General features: G+C 42.9%; 1 protein-coding gene across 1 annotated transcript; it reads left to right on the top strand.

Moving 5' to 3' along the window:
- Window positions 1–382: 382 nt before the first annotated feature.
- LSM11 (LSM11, U7 small nuclear RNA associated) lies at window positions 383–15,673 on the top strand. Its single transcript, XM_044230499.1, has 4 exons — window positions 383–827; window positions 7,346–7,485; window positions 9,915–9,998; window positions 10,453–15,673. Exons 1-4 carry the CDS (start codon window positions 383–385, stop codon window positions 10,861–10,863), a joined length of 1,080 nt encoding a protein of 359 aa, XP_044086434.1. The 3' UTR covers window positions 10,864–15,673.
- Window positions 15,674–18,955: the final 3,282 nt, after the last annotated feature.

The following is an 18,955-nucleotide window of genomic DNA, read 5'->3' as shown; positions in this document are numbered from 1 at the left end:
AGGCTCAGCATGAAAGCGTACTGGGACTCTGCCCTCTTCCAGCCTCTTCCCACCAGCTCAAGCTGGGAGTATACTGCAGTTTGACAGCAGGGAAACGCCTAGGGAAGCTCGTTAAATGCCGATTCCAAGATCCACCCCCGGGGAATCTGGAGTATTAAGAAACACCCTAAGTGATAATGATATAATTGGGGAAACACGCGTTCAAACAGATTAACCTGTTATCCAACCGGTGTAAAGGGCCCGGCGGGCCTGAGCGCGGATAGATGCTGCCCTCCGGCGGCCACGTCGGCGCAGTGCAACCCCAGTCCGCGGCTGCGCAGTGCCGCCCTCTGGCGGCTCCGCTCCTTCTTCCCATCGGCCTCGGCTTGCGGGCCTTTCAAACATGGAGGAGCGGGAGCGGGGGGCGAGGTCGGCTCGCGCCGGCAGCCCCGCGCGCCCGCCGAGCCCGCGGCTGGATGTCAGCTCTGACAGCTTCGACCCTCTGCTGGCCCTGTACGCGCCCCGCCTGCCGCCCATCCCCTACCCCAACGCGCCCTGCTTCAACAACCTGGCGGAGTACGAGAGCTTCCTCCGGACCGGGGTCCGAGGCGGCGGGCGCGGGCGGGCGCGGAGCGCGGCCGCGGGCTCGGGGGTCCCCGCCGCCGCTGCTGGGCCCTCGGCCAGAACCCGCCGCCGCCAGGACGCCCCCGCTCCAGACCCCGAGCGCATCCAGCGCCTCCGTCGCCTCATGGTGGCCAAGGAGGAAGGGGACGGGGCCGCCGGGGCGCGCCGGCGGGGTCCGGGTCGGAGCAGGAAGGCGCCGCGCAACGTGCTCACGCGAATGCCCTGTGAGTCCGGCGGGCGCGGGCGCGGGCGCGGGCGGGGTGGGGTGGGGCGGGGCGGTGGGGGGGGTGGGGACGAGGGCCCCGCGGGCTGCCCGGAAGCTGGTGGCCCAGGGGGCGTTTGCAGGGCTCTAGGGACTTGGAGGAGGTCCGTACGCATTAGGGGGAGGGTCTTGGTGAAGGCTGCAGAGATAATCCGCCACCTTAAGGAAGTTCTCCATGAGTCAAATGGCTAATGGGGGTGTGGGGAGGGTCTTCTGGAGTCAGGAGAGATCAGCAGGAGCGGGGAGCGGGGGAAGAGTGCTAAGGCTGTAGAGGTAATAAGGAGCCATGGGAAGGGTCTGGCGGGTAAGGGTGTAAGTCAGCGGAGGTAACGGGGTCCGTACAAGTGGCTGCAGGGGTGAGGGGCCTGCAGCGAGGGTCTGCGGGTGTGATGGGGATCTGAAGAGGTGGTGGGGCCCGGAAACGGGACATCACAAGGAGGATCTGCAGAGGTGATGAGAAACCTTAGGGACCACGGCCAGAGGGGAGGGCACAACCAGTATTAAGGAAAGGAGAGTGGTTAGTGGGATTGAGGATGGTGGGATGGAGTGTGGGGAGACCTGTCTGTTCAGTTAGACCAGGGGACATAATCTCATAACTCCTGCACATTGACAGCTCTTTCCAGGGTGCTTATAGGAGAAGGGCTATGGGGTATTGATACACATGTTTGCATTACCAAATCACAAGTGCTGGAATGCAGCAGGCACACATGCCACTTAAACCCAGACACTGCTTCACAGCCATTCTGCCAGGATGGGCGCAGGAGTGTGTCTGTCAGACTCATATTGCCATATGCGCAGGTTATTTTAAGTTCTGAAGGTGTAAATGACACAAGGGAATCTCTTGGACCTTCCTAATAGATCCTTAGAGTAAAGCTGTAAACAGGGGAGGTTGCTAATGTGTGAGTTAGGTCTTATGCACATGGAATAAAAACAGCCAAGGGTTATGTCTTTTGTCATCTGGCAAGCATTTCTGACATCTGCCACTGAACGCCATGACCTAGTTAGCCATTCAAAGAAAGCATCTGTATCCTGATAGCTAAATTGTAACATTATTAAATCACTGCCTTTAGAGGGTTGTGCTAAGCAAGGGAATATTTTGTTTCATTCCTAGAAGTGTTTATTAAGAAAGAAACATCCTGAAAAGCTGTGTGCAGTTAGATGTATCTTTGTCAGATCATTTACTGTGACAGATAGTGCCAGAGCATTCTTGCCAAAGCTAGGGTGAACCCCAGCTTGCTTGCCCAACAGTAACACAAAGATAAAGTATGCATGTTCCTAAAATAAGAGCAGTTTGGGGGACCTTATTTTGCCTAGACTTTTTGCCACTATCAGATCTTGGAAATGCACTCCAAGCCTCAGACTGTAACATTTATTTCCATTTTGCCAGTTGTTGCTTTGCTACTGAGACTGGCAAGGGAAAGACTTATTTCTATATGGCAAGTGGTTTTAGCTTGACCTATAGAGCACTGTGGTATATTGGTATGACAGAGCATGAAAACACCTTTGTTGATTTTCCATGGTTAAATATATGCCTGGAATCAATATCTCAGAATGTGCTATAGACACTGAAAATTTTATTTTATTTTTAAAGATTTTATTTATTTATTTATTTATTTCAGTCAGAGAGAGAGATAACAAGCAGGGGGAGCAGCAGGCAGAGGGAAAGGGAGAAGCAGGCTCCTTGCCGAGCAGGGAACCTGATGCCAGGCTTGATCCCAGGACCCTGGGATCATGACCTAAGCTGAAGGCTGATGCTTAACTGACTGAGCTACCCAGGCACCACAGCACTGAAAATTTTAATCACATCACTAGAAACAGCTCTTTCTCGTATACATGATAGTATACATAATAGAGTATATATGAGTATACATGAGTATACATGATAGAGATGGGTAGACATCACTGAGAACTGGTGAGCTTCAGGAAGCAAGAAAAATGCAGGTGTGTCTGGATGTCTCAGTCAAATGTCTGACTCGATTTAAGCTCAAGTCATGATCTCAGGGTTGTGAGATCTGTCCTGGGCCCTGCCTGGGACTCCCCACTCAGCAGAGAGTCTGCTTCTCTCCCTCTCCCTCCCTCTGCCCCTCCCCCTGCTCATGCACACACTTTCTCTCTAAAATAAATAAATGAATCTTCAAAAATCAAAAAGGAAGAAAGTAAAAAAAGTACAGAAGCAAGGGTGAGGATTAAATTTATTCAGAAAGAATTCCTGGAAGATTTTAGGCTTCAGATCTTAAAGTTAATTTAAGGAGGGACATGGTTGAAGATAACAGTAATTATTTAAAAATTAAGCTATTGAGGTATAATTTACACATAACAAAATAGCTTTGAATGGCTAACTAGGTCACTGTGTTCAGTGGCAGATGTCAGAAATGCTTGCCAGATGACAAGCATTTTGAGTGAGTTTTGACGAATGTGCAGTTGTGAAATTACCACCGCAATCAAGATACAGAACAAATCATCATCCCAGAAAGTTCCCTCATGTCCTTTTTTAAGTCAAGAGACAATTTCATTGTTGCTAATTATAGCTACTGTTATTTAGCTGGTAACTGCTGTGCACTTTGCTAAGCCCTTTAGATGTCTTTTATCTTATTTTATCCCTAGATACTATTTTATAAATGAAGTTTGTTGTGCTTAACTACTTGCCCAGGATCACATAGCTAGTTAGTTTGCATGTGAGACTTAATGCTGAGTTTGTCCAAGTCCAGGGCCTGTGTGTCTGGGCCTTTATGCTAATCTGAAGTAAAGGAAGAGGGGAGTACATTCTCATTTTTCTTTGTTTGTTTCTTTTGGTGGGTGGAGGGTGCCACATAAGTGAGGCAGAGGGGTGTTTGTCTAGGGTAATGAGAACTGAATTTGGGTCCAGAGAAGGATTTATTAAAATACTTTAAAGACCAAAGAGTTTCTCTTTGGCTTTGTTTTGATAGACAGTGGGAACCATCATGTGTATTCTTAAGTGAAAGCACTTTTAGGGCAATGTTTCTAATAACTTACTTTCTAGTAGTAAAATGTATTTATGGAGGTTTAGACCACAAACTCAAGGGTTTGACTGCTGACTTTTTTAGTTTTGAACACTGACTCCTCCACTTTCTAGCTGTTTTCAGTAGGTAAGTCACTTAAACTCTTTGGGGCCTCAGTTTCCTCATCTGTAAAGTGAGAAGAGTAATAGTATCTACTTATAGTTGTTAGGTTTAAGTTAGTTAACCCATTCAAAACTTTACACGTAGGGAAATTCTCAGTAAATGTTAAATGTCATTGTGATTGTTACAGGTTATTGTTGTGGTTATTGTTTTAGACTGTCATAATTAAAAGCTCCAGGTCAGGATGTATATATACCCTGCCTGTATTGGGTGTTGGCTCAGCTGTTCACTAGGTAGGTAACCTTGAGAATTTATTTATTTATTTAAAAGATAGATAGATAGATAGATTGATTGATTGATTTGACACAGATCACAACTAGGCAGAGAAGCAGGCAGAGAGAGAGAGAGAGGAGGAAGCAGGCTCCCTGCTGAGCAGAGAGTCCGATGTGGGGCTCGATCCCAGGACCCTGGGATCGTGACCGGAGCCAAAGGCAGAGGCTTTAAGTCACTGAGCCACCAAGGTGCCCTGAGAAATTATTTACATAAACATTTCTGAGCCTCATTTTCCTCATCTATAAAGTGGGACAAAATAATAGTACCTATGTGTTAAAGTTGTGAGGATTAAATCAAATAACATGCATAGAGTTAAACTTACCCCAAGTTTATACGGAGTGCTCAGTAATTGGTGATAATTGATGGTGTCAGAGATGATCTGAGGGGAACTGGGAGACTGTTGTAGTAAACCAATCATCTGATAAGGCTCTGGACTGTATTATTGGTTGGGGAAGGAGAAAGGAAAGGTTATGTCTTAGTTATTGAGAATCTATTGTCTGAGCTTAGTGTGGCCACAAGTAAGGAGATGAATGGAGTTAAGAATGACCTGGCTTGGGGCGCCTGGGTGGCTCAGTGGATTAAGCCTCTGTCTCTGGCTCAGGTCACGATCTCAGGGTCCTGGGATTGAGCCCTGCGTCAGATTTTCTGCTCTGCAGAAGTCTGCTTGCCTCCCCTACCCCCCACCCCCACCTTTCTGCCTACTTGTGATCTCTCTCTGTCAACTAAATAAATAAAATCTTTAAATTTAAAAAAAAAAAAAAAAAGGAATGACTTGGCTTTAGAAGGTTGGGGCCTAAGAATAATGACAATGGAGAAGGAGATCTGGAAGAATAACTGTCTTCAAAGATAAGGCATATAGTTTTGTTGTTGTATTGAATTTTAGAAGACTGGCTTATACATATCCATTTGGAGTTTGTTATAGAGACTGCTGGAAAGAGATCAGAGTGTGCATTCCAAGGCAGAATGTGGAGCTCATTGGTGCCTTGGCAGTTTGCTGTGATAGGTGGTGCTAGTGTTATATTTTTGATGATAAACAAGGAGTGAAGTGGTCCCTGGAATTACACCGTATTAAATCTTTGGAAGAAAAAAGTCAAGAGAAAAGTACAGATAGGAGAGTTGAAAGACCTGAGTTTATCATTTGTTTAACCAGAATAAGAAACTGTTGTTAAGATGTGTGTTTGTGTTTTCTCTCTGGTTTGGGGGCTCAGGGGGCAAAGTAGTACTTCTGTTTATTTACAAGTTAGAAAAAGAATGGTCTTCCCACTGTTGGAAGAAACACATACGGGGGTGGGGGGAAACAGGGAACGTGTATATGCAAAGAGACTGATCCAGGCAGTATGATCAGTTTCTAAGAAATTGAATTATAGAGACTTATTTCTGAGATGAATCTAGAAGATAACTAGCCTAACTTCATTTTATGAATAAGGAAACTCAGACTTGTGGAGAAAAAGTCACTCAAGCATTCAAATAATTTCAAAATACTGCTATTGCCATAGCAAAGGTAGATGATGAAGGTCAGACCAAGGTGCTCATGTTCCTTTCCAAGGCCTCTGTATCTGCCACACTGCCTTCAACTGTGCCTTCTTGCTGATTTTTCAATCTGACACAAACTCCTACTTCTCATCTGCTAAGTTACTTTCTTCAAAGAGTATTTTCTTTTATTAAATTATCACTGCCATCATTTATAAGCTGATCTAGGAGTGAGGGATAGGGAGGGGTAAGGGGGGATAGTGAGGGATATGAGTGAGGGATAAGAGGGTCAAGAGTAACCTGCTTAGTTTTACAAACTGAAGTGCAGAACTGCTGTTCTCTTTCATGCCACTAGAAACAAAACAGAAATTTTTGTGTATTTGCAGTTGATGGAAGTAATCAGTCTCCAGGGGATTTTCCCTTGCAAATCTGGGAGGAAAGACTGAGACTGTGTATGCGTGAGTGTGCGTGTAAGAGTGTGTGTGTGCACATGTGGTTTTCTTTTGGAAGGTTTTATATAGTATAGCCTTCATATTGTGAAGGCTAAGTTAATGTGAAGTAATAAAAATAAAATTCATCTCCGTTCCCAAGCTCTGAAAAAAAGAATCCATCAGAGTAAAGGCTGCAATTTATAGTCCCAGCATTCTTCCCATGAGTCGTCATACTCTTTTTATGTGATACTTATCAGCAGTATCATAGGAGCCTAATGCCTAGCAGGTGCCTCTGTATCAGCCAGGCTTGAAATGCAATCACGTCTCTTCCTCCTAGTGTAAAGACGATGTGCACTGGAATCTAGCGGCTTCAGAGAGCTTAGGCATGGAGTGTCTTCAGATGGGTGGCCAAAGTCCCTTCTCTCTTAGAGCACTGCACATGGTGAAGGGCAGATGTTTTGCGTGGTTTGTTTCCTTTAAACATATGAACATGTTGTTTGGTTTTGGGTTTTTTGGTAAAGAGTCAAGCTGAATATGTGGTTCATGAGAATTATCCTTAAAAATGTTGTCCTGGGGCACCTGGGTGGCTCAGTCAGTTAAGCGTCTGCCTTCAGCTTAGTTCAGGATCTCCAGGGTCTTGGAATTGAGCCCCACATCAGGCTCCTTGCTCAGTGGGGACCCTGCTTCTCCCTCTGCCTGCTGCTCCCCCTGCTTGTGTGCTCGCTCGCTCGCTCTCTCTCTCTCTGTGTCAAATAAATAAATAAATAATCTTTTTTAAAAAAAGTTTTCTTACCCAGGTATAGAACTTAGAAGAATTTTGCTGCTGATGTATACATTTAATATGGGGTTTTTCCCCAAAAAACATTTTTAAATAATGGTGCATCTTAGAATCAATGACATCATAGAACACAGGATGTATGAGTAGTGAAACACTTGGATGATAAACAAATGTATGCTTTATCTCCGTCTGGTGGAAACTTGCCTTATTTCAGTGTATGTTGCCTGTACTAGTTATATTGCCCATTGGGCCTTCCTGTTTCGATAGTGAGGTTTCCACTGCACTATGTTGCCTAATGTTGCTAGAAATGGTTAGGTGGTCTTGGTTGTTAATTCTGGGAACGAGAGCAGATGTTCATGCTATGCTCACTGTTCTTGTCTTGTTTCAGTGCATGAAGGCAGCCCTCTGGGTGAGCTCCATCGTTGTATCCGGGAGGGAGTGAAGGTGAATGTTCACATCCGCACTTTCAAGGGTCTTCGGGGCGTCTGTACAGGCTTCCTCGTCGCCTTTGACAAGTTCTGGAATATGGTAATTAAGCCTTTCTTAAGAGGTTGGAGAACTTCTTAGTGATTACATCTTTTGTCTGTCTAAAGTAACCTTATTTAGGAAAACCTATAGAATAACTTCCCAGAAGAACTAGGATTTTTGCATTCTTGGCTGACAACAAAAGAGTACTTTCTGTTGATTTCTTTTCTTTAAGGCATTGGCTTTCAATCAGAATAGTTTTACTCTTCTCTCCCTCCTAGGGACATTTGCCAGTGTCTGGGAACATTTTTTAAATAGTCATCGCGGTGGCATAGGGTATTATTGGCATCTACTGGGTCGAGGCCAGAGGGGCTGCTGCACATCGTACAGCACACAGGATAGCCCACCAACAGCAAAGAAGTATCTGGTGCACAATGTCAAGTGCTTACTGGGTATTTACCCCAAAGTTACAGATGTAGTGAAAAGAAGGGCCATCTGTACCCCAATGTTCATTCAGCAATAGCAGAACTAAGATGCCCTTCAAAAGACGAATGGATAAAGAAGATATGGTCCATATACACAATGGAGTATTGTGCCTCCATCAGAAAGGATGAATACCCAACTTTTGTATCAACATGGACGGGACTGGAGGAGATTATGCTGAGTGAAATAAGTCAAGCAGAGAGAGTCAAGTATCATATGGTTTCACTTACTTGTGGAGCATAAGGAATAACACAGAAAACTTTGGGAGATGGAGAGAAGGAGTGAGATGGGGGAAATCAGAGGGGGAGACAAACCATGAGAGACTGTGGACTCCGAGAAAAAAACTGAGGGTTTTGGAGAAAAGAGGGGTGGGGGGTTGGGTGAGCCTGGTGGTGGGTATTGAGGAGGGCACGTATTGCATGGAGCACTGAGTGTGGTGCATAAACAATGAATTTTGGAACACTGAAAAGAAAAGAAAAGAAAATGGAAAAAAAAATTGCATAACCTAAAAAAGAATGTCAAGTGCTATGGTTAAGAAACCCAGCCTTGAGGAATAGTTACCTATTCCAGCTGTTTAGGAAATTTGTATCAATTTCCTACTGACCATTTTTCATTCATTTCAAAATATTTATTGATTTTACACTTTGACTAGTATTTTACCACAGAGCTAGGTACAGAAATTTCAGAAAGGAATTTTTACTCTACAGTTTTAGGAAGATAGATGAAGATAGAGGAGAAGCAGGCATCCTAATAAGCCTGACACGTTGTATGGTATTTCCTTAGGAAGGAAGTGTGCCCCCAGTCTCCTAGAGGCTGTCTGCTTACTAGACATTTGTGGGAATGAAGAGATACATTATAGCACAACTTCAATATGAGGCAGTTAAAAGAGGAACACCAGGCTTTCTGGTACTTCTTTTTCACATGGTCTTCCATCTCCAACTTTTCTTTTTCCTGCATTTTGTCTTCATCCATGCATTCTCCTAGATGACTATAGTAGTTGCTGGCATTTATTAAGCACTTAGCATTTGCTGGATAGTATACTAAGGGTTTATCTCAATGAACAAAGTTTACTACTGCTCTATTTTACAAATGAAGAAATTGAGGCTAGAAGTATTGAATGATTGGCCCAGATTATCCTGTCAGTAAGTGGAAGTTCTAGAACTTAATCCCAGGTGTTTCTGACTCCTAAGACCATGTTTAGCTTTACCACTTGGTAGTTGTGTTACTCTGGGAAGGTAATTTCTCTGAGGCCCACTTTTCTTATATCTAAAATGTAGGGGAAAGTACTTTACTGTTACAATTTTACCTTTGAAGGAAAAGTATTTAAGAGAACCTCTTTGATATAATAATAATAATAATAATCCCATAATAATAATCCTGACAGCTCATATTTGTGGGGTGAGTTACACTTTTCAAATTGATTTCTCATACATGATCTCACTGAATCCTAAATAGCTGTCCTCTGAGACTGATCTCTCAGGGACAAAAATTCACCAGCAATTCTATATGAAACTCTGGTTCATACCTGTTCATTGCTGTCATAAGACCTATAAACTGAGGAAGGAAAAGAAGCAGTAGAATAGTGTTTCTCAAAGTGCGGCCTTGGGGCATCCTACATCACAATTGTAGAGTTTCTGGTTAAAGCAGAAAGTTCCTGGGCTTTATCCCAAATCTACTAAATCAGCATTATCTAGGAAGTAGCCTTGGATTGATATTTTAACAAGCTTCCTAGATGTTTATGCATACTGAAATTTAAGAACCTCTACCATGCCTTTGGAAAGGCCCCTTACCATTGACAAAACCAATATTATTATGATGATAGCAACTTGGAAATCTTACACAGAGGGTACCGGGTATTACCATTTTTTTCTGTCTAAGAGCAGAGTCACTTGGTAAGTTTAGTTCCTCTAAATGAGATGTTTATTCTGCTTTTTAAAATTTTTCCTGGAAGCTATAACAATAATATTTTTAATTTTCTGAAATTTTTTCTCCTTTGGGTGTTTTTCTAGGCACTTACTGATGTGGATGAGACCTACCGAAAACCTGTTCTAGGCAAAGCATATGAGCGGGATTCTTCATTGACTCTAACTAGGGTAGGCTGTTTCCCCTGACTTCCTGAGTACCCAGTGTGCTTTCAAGCTTAGAAATGGATCACTGAGTGTGGCAACCAGATTTCCTAGTGGGAGAGCTCAGTTGCTGTCCACTATGTATGCCTGAACGAAGATCTTTGTTAGTCTCACTTCTCATGCTTTCAGTTAATCGTAAATGAGTCTGCTTTTGATCTGCATAGTATTTAAACAACAGGTTACCTCTTGAAATCTTTCCATTTTATACCACAGGAAAAAGAAGGTACCTTTTCTCTTGACGTTATTGATTTATCTGTATTATGGCTACACACAGAAGATTCATTACTAACATTTTTTAAAAATGCACAACAGGGAGCCTATAAAACCTAATTAAGCAATCTGGTGGGTTTTTTCTATATATTCAAATAGGGATGTCGGAGGCTAAAGAGAAGGCTGATACTTATCATTGCTTTCCTTATAGCTGTTTGATCGCCTAAAACTTCAAGATTCTTCCAAAAAAGAAGGAGATTCTAAGTCTGCAGTTGAAGACTCCACTCTGTCCAGATATTCCCAGACGTCTACTTGGAAGGTGGCTTCAGTGTGGGGAAGAGGAGATACTGACCGGGGCTCACGCAGGCGTTCCCGCTCTGTTCCTTCTTCCCTGCAGGCATCTGCAAGGGAGGAGTCCAGGTCAGAGATGTCAGGGAGGACTACACGGACAGAAGGGTCAAGTGTGGGAGGTACCTTTTCCAGGGCCACCACCCTTTCCAGGGGCCAGCCCCGTAAGAAAAAGCGAAAGCCCAAAGTGGATTACCAGCAGGTATTCACTCGACACATAAATCAGATTTTCATTCGAGGCGAGAATGTCCTGCTGGTTCATCTTGCACAGTGACCAGCTCGGCCTCATGGGAGCTTTGGTTTTTAGAAATAAAATGCATGAATTGCTGCTATGCTGTATCCTAGTACCCCAGTGAAACTCTGAGTTGGAATAATTTCCTCTGGTCATGCATGTACAGAGCATAGAGCCAGGCTCAGGCCCTCTGGAAGAGGAGCTCCCTCCAGGGACACAGGCCTTAGGAGGGTGGGTATTTGCATTAATATCAAGTCAGAAGCTGTACAGAGGAAACAACCTGCATCTTATTTGATGTCATGGTCAACTTTAGACATTCAAACCAAGTATCAAATCTTCATTTGAATTAGGGGTCTGGTATGAATTAAATTCACCCCACAGATACTATAAGGATGGAAGGGGAAAAAAAACACCTCAAAAAAAGTTATTTCATTTCTAAAAGCTAGTGCCCTAAGTACTCATGAATTTGATTCTAAGAGTAGCAGTATAAATTTCCCGGTAGTCTTGTATCCACAACTTGTAACTGACCTTTGAATTTTGCTCTACACCATTCTCCCTTCATCAAGATACGTAATTTATTACCTTTGAAAACTGCTAACTTTTGAAAGAGTAAAATTCAGGTAGCTGGTATGCTCAAAGCAGCCAACAACGAAGATTCTGTTTTTACCCCTCTCCTTATTATTTAAAGGGATACGGGACTTCGGGAGTCTTCCCCACTTACCAGAGGTAGCTTCTGAGACTGGCATGCCAGGTGGGACTAGAAGATTCTCATGAGGTGGCTTCTTGTCCTTTTCCTACACTTCTGTGGCATGGTGCTAGTGCATGTACCCATGTATTGCCCTTCCGTATGTAGTATGAACTGTTCTGTGAGCTTTATGGCAGGTGACTGTGATCTTCATATATGGCTTCAAAGAGTTCTGCATGAACTCCGTAGTACGTATGCATCACATGGTTGAGAGTTCCCTTTCCAGTTAGGGCTGGACTGTGTAGAGTAACTTTCAGAATGGTATTTCCATGAAACAGGAGTGCTAGTTTTATTCCCTCGTGTCACGCCGAAGAGATTCTTACAAAGTACAGTGGGTGGCATCTATAAGGGACACTTTACTCAAAGCCTGGCTTGAGTATTGGGAACACTGTAGCACCCTCTGGTACTTCTACTTGAATCATAATATATGCTTTTTCAATCACTAGTACAGAACAGGCTACATCTAGACACAGACTGTTAGGCAATATTGATTTTTCATTTTGTTTGTATTTGGTTTTATTTTAGAATAACATGTTCAAAGTGAGAATAAGAAATAGATAACTAGTTAAAATGCTTGAAAAAAAAATTCCCCTTCTGTGTTTTTTTATGTAACTTAGGTAAGCCTTCTGAGAAGCAGGGTGAATAACGTCGAGGGAGTTAGGCCACCTGGTCCTTCTGCTAGCAGGGCCATAGGCTCATCATGCAGTAAAGGGAAAGCAGACTTAACCCCTCTGTGCCTCAGTTTTTCCCCTCAGACACCTACCTCACAGGGGCACTGAGACAGAGAATTTTAGGAAGGCATTTTAAAGTCTCTAAACATATTTAAGTGCCACGAGTAACTTTTACTAACTATATTTCATAGCTTGGTAAGAGTTCTATGTCTTAAGAGCAGGGTAGGTGCTACATACGAAAGTCATCTCTGTAGGTGTCATAATTATGAACTTGTCCTCAGAAGGCAGTGATATCTTCAGGAACTGTTTTCCATAATCCATTTCTTTCTCCTAAAGGCAAATGGAAGTTCTTAGAAAAATATCCTCAATAAAAGAAGAGTAGTGTTTCTTTGCTGCTTCCCCTACATCCCAGCCCCAACCCTTTTCTGATTATCGTCAGAAAGAATTCCCCTGAACTTTTCAAGGGATTTATATGGTAGTACCAAAGGGACAATGCACATCTAAAAATGACACATCCCCAAAGGGGAATTGTGGAAGATGTTTTGTTTTGTTTCGTTTACTTGCTTTTATTTTAAAATGCATTGTAAATATTTTTCTTTAGAGCCATATCAGAAACATTTAGAGAGGTTTCGTGTTACAAAGTCAAGCAGTTACCTTTGGAATCTGCTCATCTAAATTCTCTTCTAAGTGGTATGTCTAAAATCTCAGTTACTCAGTTAATAGTTATCTTGTTTAGTCATCAGGCACCCCTGCCTCTACCTCTTTACCAGTCTTTCCTGTTAGATGTCTTCCTGTGTCTGCCGTTCTGTCCCTCGGCTAGAAGCTGCAGTAGATACCAGGTTTTCCCAATAAAATATAAGTTTGGTATCAAAAGGAATATATCCGTTTCCATTCATTTTAGTGCCTGACTAAATCTAATGTGATTTATTTTAAACACATGCTGCATTTTCATGTTTGTATATAATATTCATATGTCCAGATAACGATTGGTTTACTACTTTTCTGTCTAATCTAATAATTGTGGCTCTGAAAATTATTTTAAATTCGTATGATCAGTCTGATGTGCCCATATGCCCCTCTTAGTGATTCTAGGATGAAAACTATTTAAATAGTACATGTGGTGTTTTGTATAAAGTATGACAGTTCTTTTTTTAGGAAAGTCAATTTTTAAAAGTATTGCCTTTTCTTTATTATTGTAGAAATCTTTCAAAAGGAAGAAAAAATTGGTTCTATTAACTTATATGCTGCTCAAAATATGTCATCACCTAGAACATTTTAATAAGTTGCTATGAAAATAACTGAAGTCTTCTCAGGAGAAGGAAAGAAAAAGGGAAAGTAATAGCCAGAATGGTAGAGTTCTGGAGGCCCCCACAAGCTCACTTGAAGGGGTCCCCTACACAGCTGAAATGCAACAAAACTGGTTTCAGGTGTTCTCCAGGGGTTTGGGCTTAGGACATTCAGTAGGAATAGTACTTATTTTTGAACATCCAACATGGGTTCTTCAAAGTAATCTCTAGACATGGGCATTCATTTCCGAGACAGTTCATGGGGCGTACCTGTGCACTTCTTGAGGTCTTCTCAGGAACACTGAGCCACGGGAGATGTGGTTACACACCCAGAGTGATTTCATGTGCCATTCTTTGTGCACAGAGGTGATCCTGTGCCTCTACCATCAGGAGAACTTCTGCTTTAGGTTGTTTGTTCTAGAACTTGGGAAGCATTTATGCTCTTTCAGAGACCATCTTATGATGGCGGGCCATTTGTGAGATGGGTAGCCAGCGTTAGCCGTGTGTAGGCAGATGGCTTTACACCAGTCAGTTTCTTGCTCTCTGTGCATGGTGTCTATCAAGTCAGAAAGCCTAGAAACCATTCGCATTAAAGTCTAGGTGCATGAGAATCCTTGCTCTGAGTTGGTGGGTTAGGAGGGTCTTCATCTCTCCTTGTGATAAAACTGTCCAGGCGTACCTTTAGAGATTGTCAAAGCATGAACCATGAGCTGTCTTTAATCCTCAGAAGCTGTGTACAGAAGTCTGGGAATACACTTACCCCTTGAGAGAAAAATAGAACCCTAAGTTGATGCTGAGGGGTTTTATATTTCTATTTGCAATATCCCCAAAGCCACTGACATGGGCAAAATCATGAAATAGAATCGATTCTGTAAATTTTCTCTTAATTTTTGCTTTTAGGAAAAATTAAAGTTATTCGAAGACAGCTGGCTGTCACTGGTGCTGCCTCAAAGCTTTCCCATTTTTATGTATTTTTTGTGAACGAAGTGGTTGCTATGGGAAGGCCAGGGTTCACCTTCGAGTATCATGGTAGAGATATAATGGTTTAGCAAGTGTTTTAATTTTTCTCTTCCTGTGCCAGATACTAACTTCAATCAACCCCTTTTCAGTAGCTTCTATGCATCAACCTATGTTTTCCTGGGCAGTAACTCCCAGATGCTTTTCTGAGGGATTATAAAGCAAGAAAATCTTATCTGTGCCTATGTTGCAAAGGTGGGTGGTCTGTCATTACTTGCAAATTGAGTTGGTGGATTTTAGATAAGTCTTTGGGGTTCCCGTCACAGGTTCCTGGGCTCTGAGGAAGGTTTGCGCCTCTTTTACTCTCAGTGTTTTGAGTATTTTTCAAGTGTTTGTAACTTCTCTTGCACTCCTCTAATAAAAATGAAAGCTATCTGTCAAGGAATGGCTTTGGATGGCTCAGAGATCTAGGGAAAAAGAAATAAGTACACCTGAGACCTTCAGTTGGTCTTTTATTTATTTAGAATGAAAAGTAGTTTGATAAGCTACCAGAGTTAGTGCTGCTTTAAAAACACTCTCTGAAAAGATGGCAACTGTCCCTCAGGAAAGCTATAAAAGCTATTCCCAATACATTGCAATTGCTTTTGATTTTTAATCCTTTGGAGTAAATGTTTGATGTTATGTCTGATGTTATGTTTTTAGAGCTGTGGGGGAAAAAAAAGTCTAAACAATCTTGGGAGGTATTATTTAAATGATTATCTGGCTGCATTATGTGTAATCTAGGTTCTAGGGCAGCTGTCCAGTTCTTTTTCTGTTGTCCTGACAGTAACACAGATAGTGAGCGATGTCTTGAAAAGTGATTTGCTTATTTCATATTGACATCTAAAGACATTAGCCTTCTGTTTGGCAGCCCTGGGGATACCCCTCTGCTCCGTGACTTATTAATGTTTTTTTAGACAAGGCTAACCTGGATGACTCTCTGTATTTATAGTTTCAGTATTCATATACCAGCTGCTAAAAGAAAAACCATAACTTATAATCTTGTCTTGAAATTACTCCCAGTTGTGAAGTTCACCTAAATTCTTCATGTTTAGGGAGGATTGCTGCTAATAACGTCAGTTCGCAGTGTTCTGCTTTAGGTATGTGTCATATGGGAGTCTGGAAACTGTAATAAATATGATTGTATTAATGTACTGACTGCTTTGTCTCTGCTGATTTTGAGGGGTAGTGGAGGGGAGGAGGCAGGGGAGTTTATTACCAAGTGAAGACACCCCTTGAAAGTTAATGCGTTTCAAGCCTTCTGCCATCTCATTGTTGTAACCTTGTGCCTTTTCTTTACCAAAGCACACACAACTACATCAACTCTCCTTGGGGTGACTTTGTTCTTCCATGTTTATCAGAAACTCCTTCTTAGAAAAGGAGCTAGGCCCACATCATGAATTATCTCTTCCAAGCTCCAAGCAGTGGTAATTGCCCTGTGAATTTATTCTCCCTAGTAGCTCACTGGCATTAACCCCCTCTCTTCATGCTAAGGTCACCCTTCACTCTGCTCCCTCTAAGGGTTTGACCACATTTGACTAATTGACCCTCACATGGTTCCAAAAATACTTGAATTTGTCACCAGCTTCTTTCTGTGCATGTACCGGAATTTGAACTGCCCCAAGATTTGCCACATGGACTACTTGATCTCCTCTGTGTGCTTCCAGAACTGAGTCACCGGGGTAAGGTAGACAAAAATCACACTGATGCTTAGGGAAACCTCAAGTTAACCATCAAGACCCAATTCTCCGCTTTCAAAGAATATAATGAGCTGGGCTTAGCCGACATACAAGAATTTTCTAACCAATACAGTGGAGGGACGAGAGGCGAGACCCACATACTCCAATTCTTCCCCTTGCTTGTTTTGTATCTCAAAGACTTCTGATTAAATGAGAATGTCCTCATTAATCAAAATAAAGGCAGAAGAGTCAGCTAGCTTGACATTTAAAATGTACGGTGACAGTTAAATATGGGCAGGGGGTCGGAAGCCCCTGGAAGCCAGTGGAAGGAGAGATATCTATTATCTTTCCCTAAGCTTCCTGGATTTGAATGGCAAGGACAAGAAGTTGATTGCCCCACCACATTCTTTCTAGAACGGAAGAGAAGCACTTCTCAGTCTGCTCAGCCGCCGCTAGGTGGCAGTGGGTTCAAGAGAATGGCGAAACTGGAGTCCCCAGAAGGACGCGAGTCTCCCACACGGCTACCGCTACCAGTCATTGTTAAAAGCTCACCAGTCTGAACCTAGATGATGGAGGAGAAACTAGCTATAATCAACCCAAGTGGCAATATAAACGTTTCTTCCCAATATTGGATTTGCCTAATTTGAAGCCTAGGAAAGCTGACTGATGGCAATCAGCCCCTGAATGTGCTTGGAGAAGAGTGGTGAACAGCGAGCTTGCTCAGCATCCCCTGTTTCAGAGTGGCTGTCACTGGTCTCACATCATGGTCTCATGCATCTGGTCAGCTCCACCCAGCCTCTTCCCAGCTGCTGGCTAAGGAGTACCCCAGGGAAACCGTCTCGATGCTCCCATTTATCAGCAGTTGTCTCACTTTTGGAAACAATTCAGTTCCACCCAGTGTTGATGCCCAAGAGCCCGCTTATGAGAAAGGTTGCGTCTGTCTTATGGGTCCATGACCAGACTTGGGTCTCCACTCTGAGACCAAGCAAATATGCTCCTGAATCAAAGGAAAACTTATAATGGACACAGAAAAGTCTGTTGTTTTAGGCTGGACTCGGGGGGTATAAAGGGTGAGTGGTCAGTGGTAGTGAGTCTCCTGGCACTTCACGTCAAGGCCTTCAAAAGACCCAGTCCCCTCTATCTCAAGAAATAATTTCTCAGAAGCATATAATAAAGAGGATTACCAAATATCAAATAATAAATAGGTAAGGCCTCCAAATGAATAATTAAAGATAAGATTATAATTAAAAAATTTATCTTGTGCCTTTTTGGACTATAGTAACTTGCACCACATTTCACTCAATCATGCTATGTGAAGGGGCAGTGGACAGATCAGGCAATAAGAAATACTGTCATTTTTTAGCATCTCAGCCAAGCATATTATAGGCATTACCTTATTCGAATACAACCGCCATAAGAGAAAGATTTTTGTCTCTCCTACATAGGTGAGGCAAATAAAACAGAGAGTAACTCAGGACACCTGGGTGGCTCAGTCGGTTAATTAAGCATCTGCCTTCGGCTCAGGTCATGATATCGAGGTCCTGGGATCACCCTGCTTTGGGCGTCCCTGCTCAGCGGGGAGTCTGCTTCACTCTCTCCCTCTGCCCCTTCCCTTGCTTGTGCGTGCGCGTGCTCGCTCTCTCTCGCTCTCGCTCTCAAATAAATAAAATCTTTTTAAAAACCCACAAAAAATAGAAAGTAAATTGCCGACACCTCTTTGCTAATCATTGGCAAATTTGGGATACTATCTAGGTCTGACTATTGAGTTTATTATTAGCCAGCTGTAACTTTAAAATATTAAATTTCTTAGGCACTGACCAGGAAACAGACAAAGCTGAGTCATCCCCTCCGATTAATCAGAAACCAGAGGGCTGTGTTAAAATATGATTTGGGGATCTGCTTCAAGTGTCTCTAGTCCCTTCTGATTCATACTGTTCTTTAGCTGGAAGTGAACATGCACACAGGGCTTCGTGGCTTCCAAAGAGTATAAGGGTAGTGGGCACCCCCAGGGCAACAGGCCCACTGTGACTGTGGGACTAGTGGCTGCCAAGTGAGCACCAGGAGGTATTTCATCCATCAGTAAGTTTGGCCCTAGAAGGGGTATCGATCCAATAGCCTTGTTAAAAAGCAGCTGGGGTAACGCAGGGGTCTTACCCAGCTCTTCAATATGCATTAGAAAGTCTGCTGTCTCTTTCCTTCCAATGTTTTCCAACATTTGGGAAAAAAATGCATTCTTTTGGCCTTGACTATAAATTCATCTTTTTTTTTTTTTAATAGTAATTCATCTTCCTAAACTCTTGTCAGGGCTGAACTATGGAAGTGCTAAAGCAAAGAAAAATAAAGAGTACTTGAAGGCTTCCAGTCTTTCTTCTGAGACCTGAAAGGGGACACAAGCAGAAAGGTTTGGCAAGCTGTCTGTCCATCTTGTAGAATTTCCCTTCAACTTGATAATGTGTGAATTCCCAGAATACAGCAATCCTGAGAGGAGTTCACGATTGTAGGCTCCTGCACGAGTTACTTCCAAGCCTCAACTTCCTGATCTCTAAAATAGGGATTAACCTATATCAAACGTACCTCATGGGGTTGGTGAAGGACAGTGGTTGGTCCAGACAGCAATCACTTAATGTCATTTACACGGTGACGAGCTTGCTGTGAGATGCTTAGCATTCCTAACTTCCCTGTGCCTGCACTCTGTGTCCTGAGACCCGGCCTGGCAAACGACGGACAGAGCGGAATGCTGTTGGCGTCCTTTTTTCT

This window comes from Neovison vison, chromosome 1, assembly GCF_020171115.1.
Source record: "Neovison vison isolate M4711 chromosome 1, ASM_NN_V1, whole genome shotgun sequence".
Taxonomy (NCBI): Eukaryota; Metazoa; Chordata; class Mammalia; order Carnivora; family Mustelidae; genus Neogale; species Neogale vison.
This window is presented reverse-complemented; position numbering and strand designations above follow the sequence as displayed.

Coding starts and splice junctions, on each gene's coding strand:
- LSM11 (XM_044230499.1), top strand. CDS start 383: ATGGAGGAGCGGGAGCGGGGGGCGAGGTCGGCTCGCGCCGGCAGCCCC. Junction 828..7,345: donor CGTGCTCACGCGAATGCCCT/GTGAGTCCGGCG, acceptor GTCTTGTTTCAG/TGCATGAAGGCAGCCCTCTG. Junction 9,999..10,452: donor CTTCATTGACTCTAACTAGG/GTAGGCTGTTTC, acceptor CTTTCCTTATAG/CTGTTTGATCGCCTAAAACT.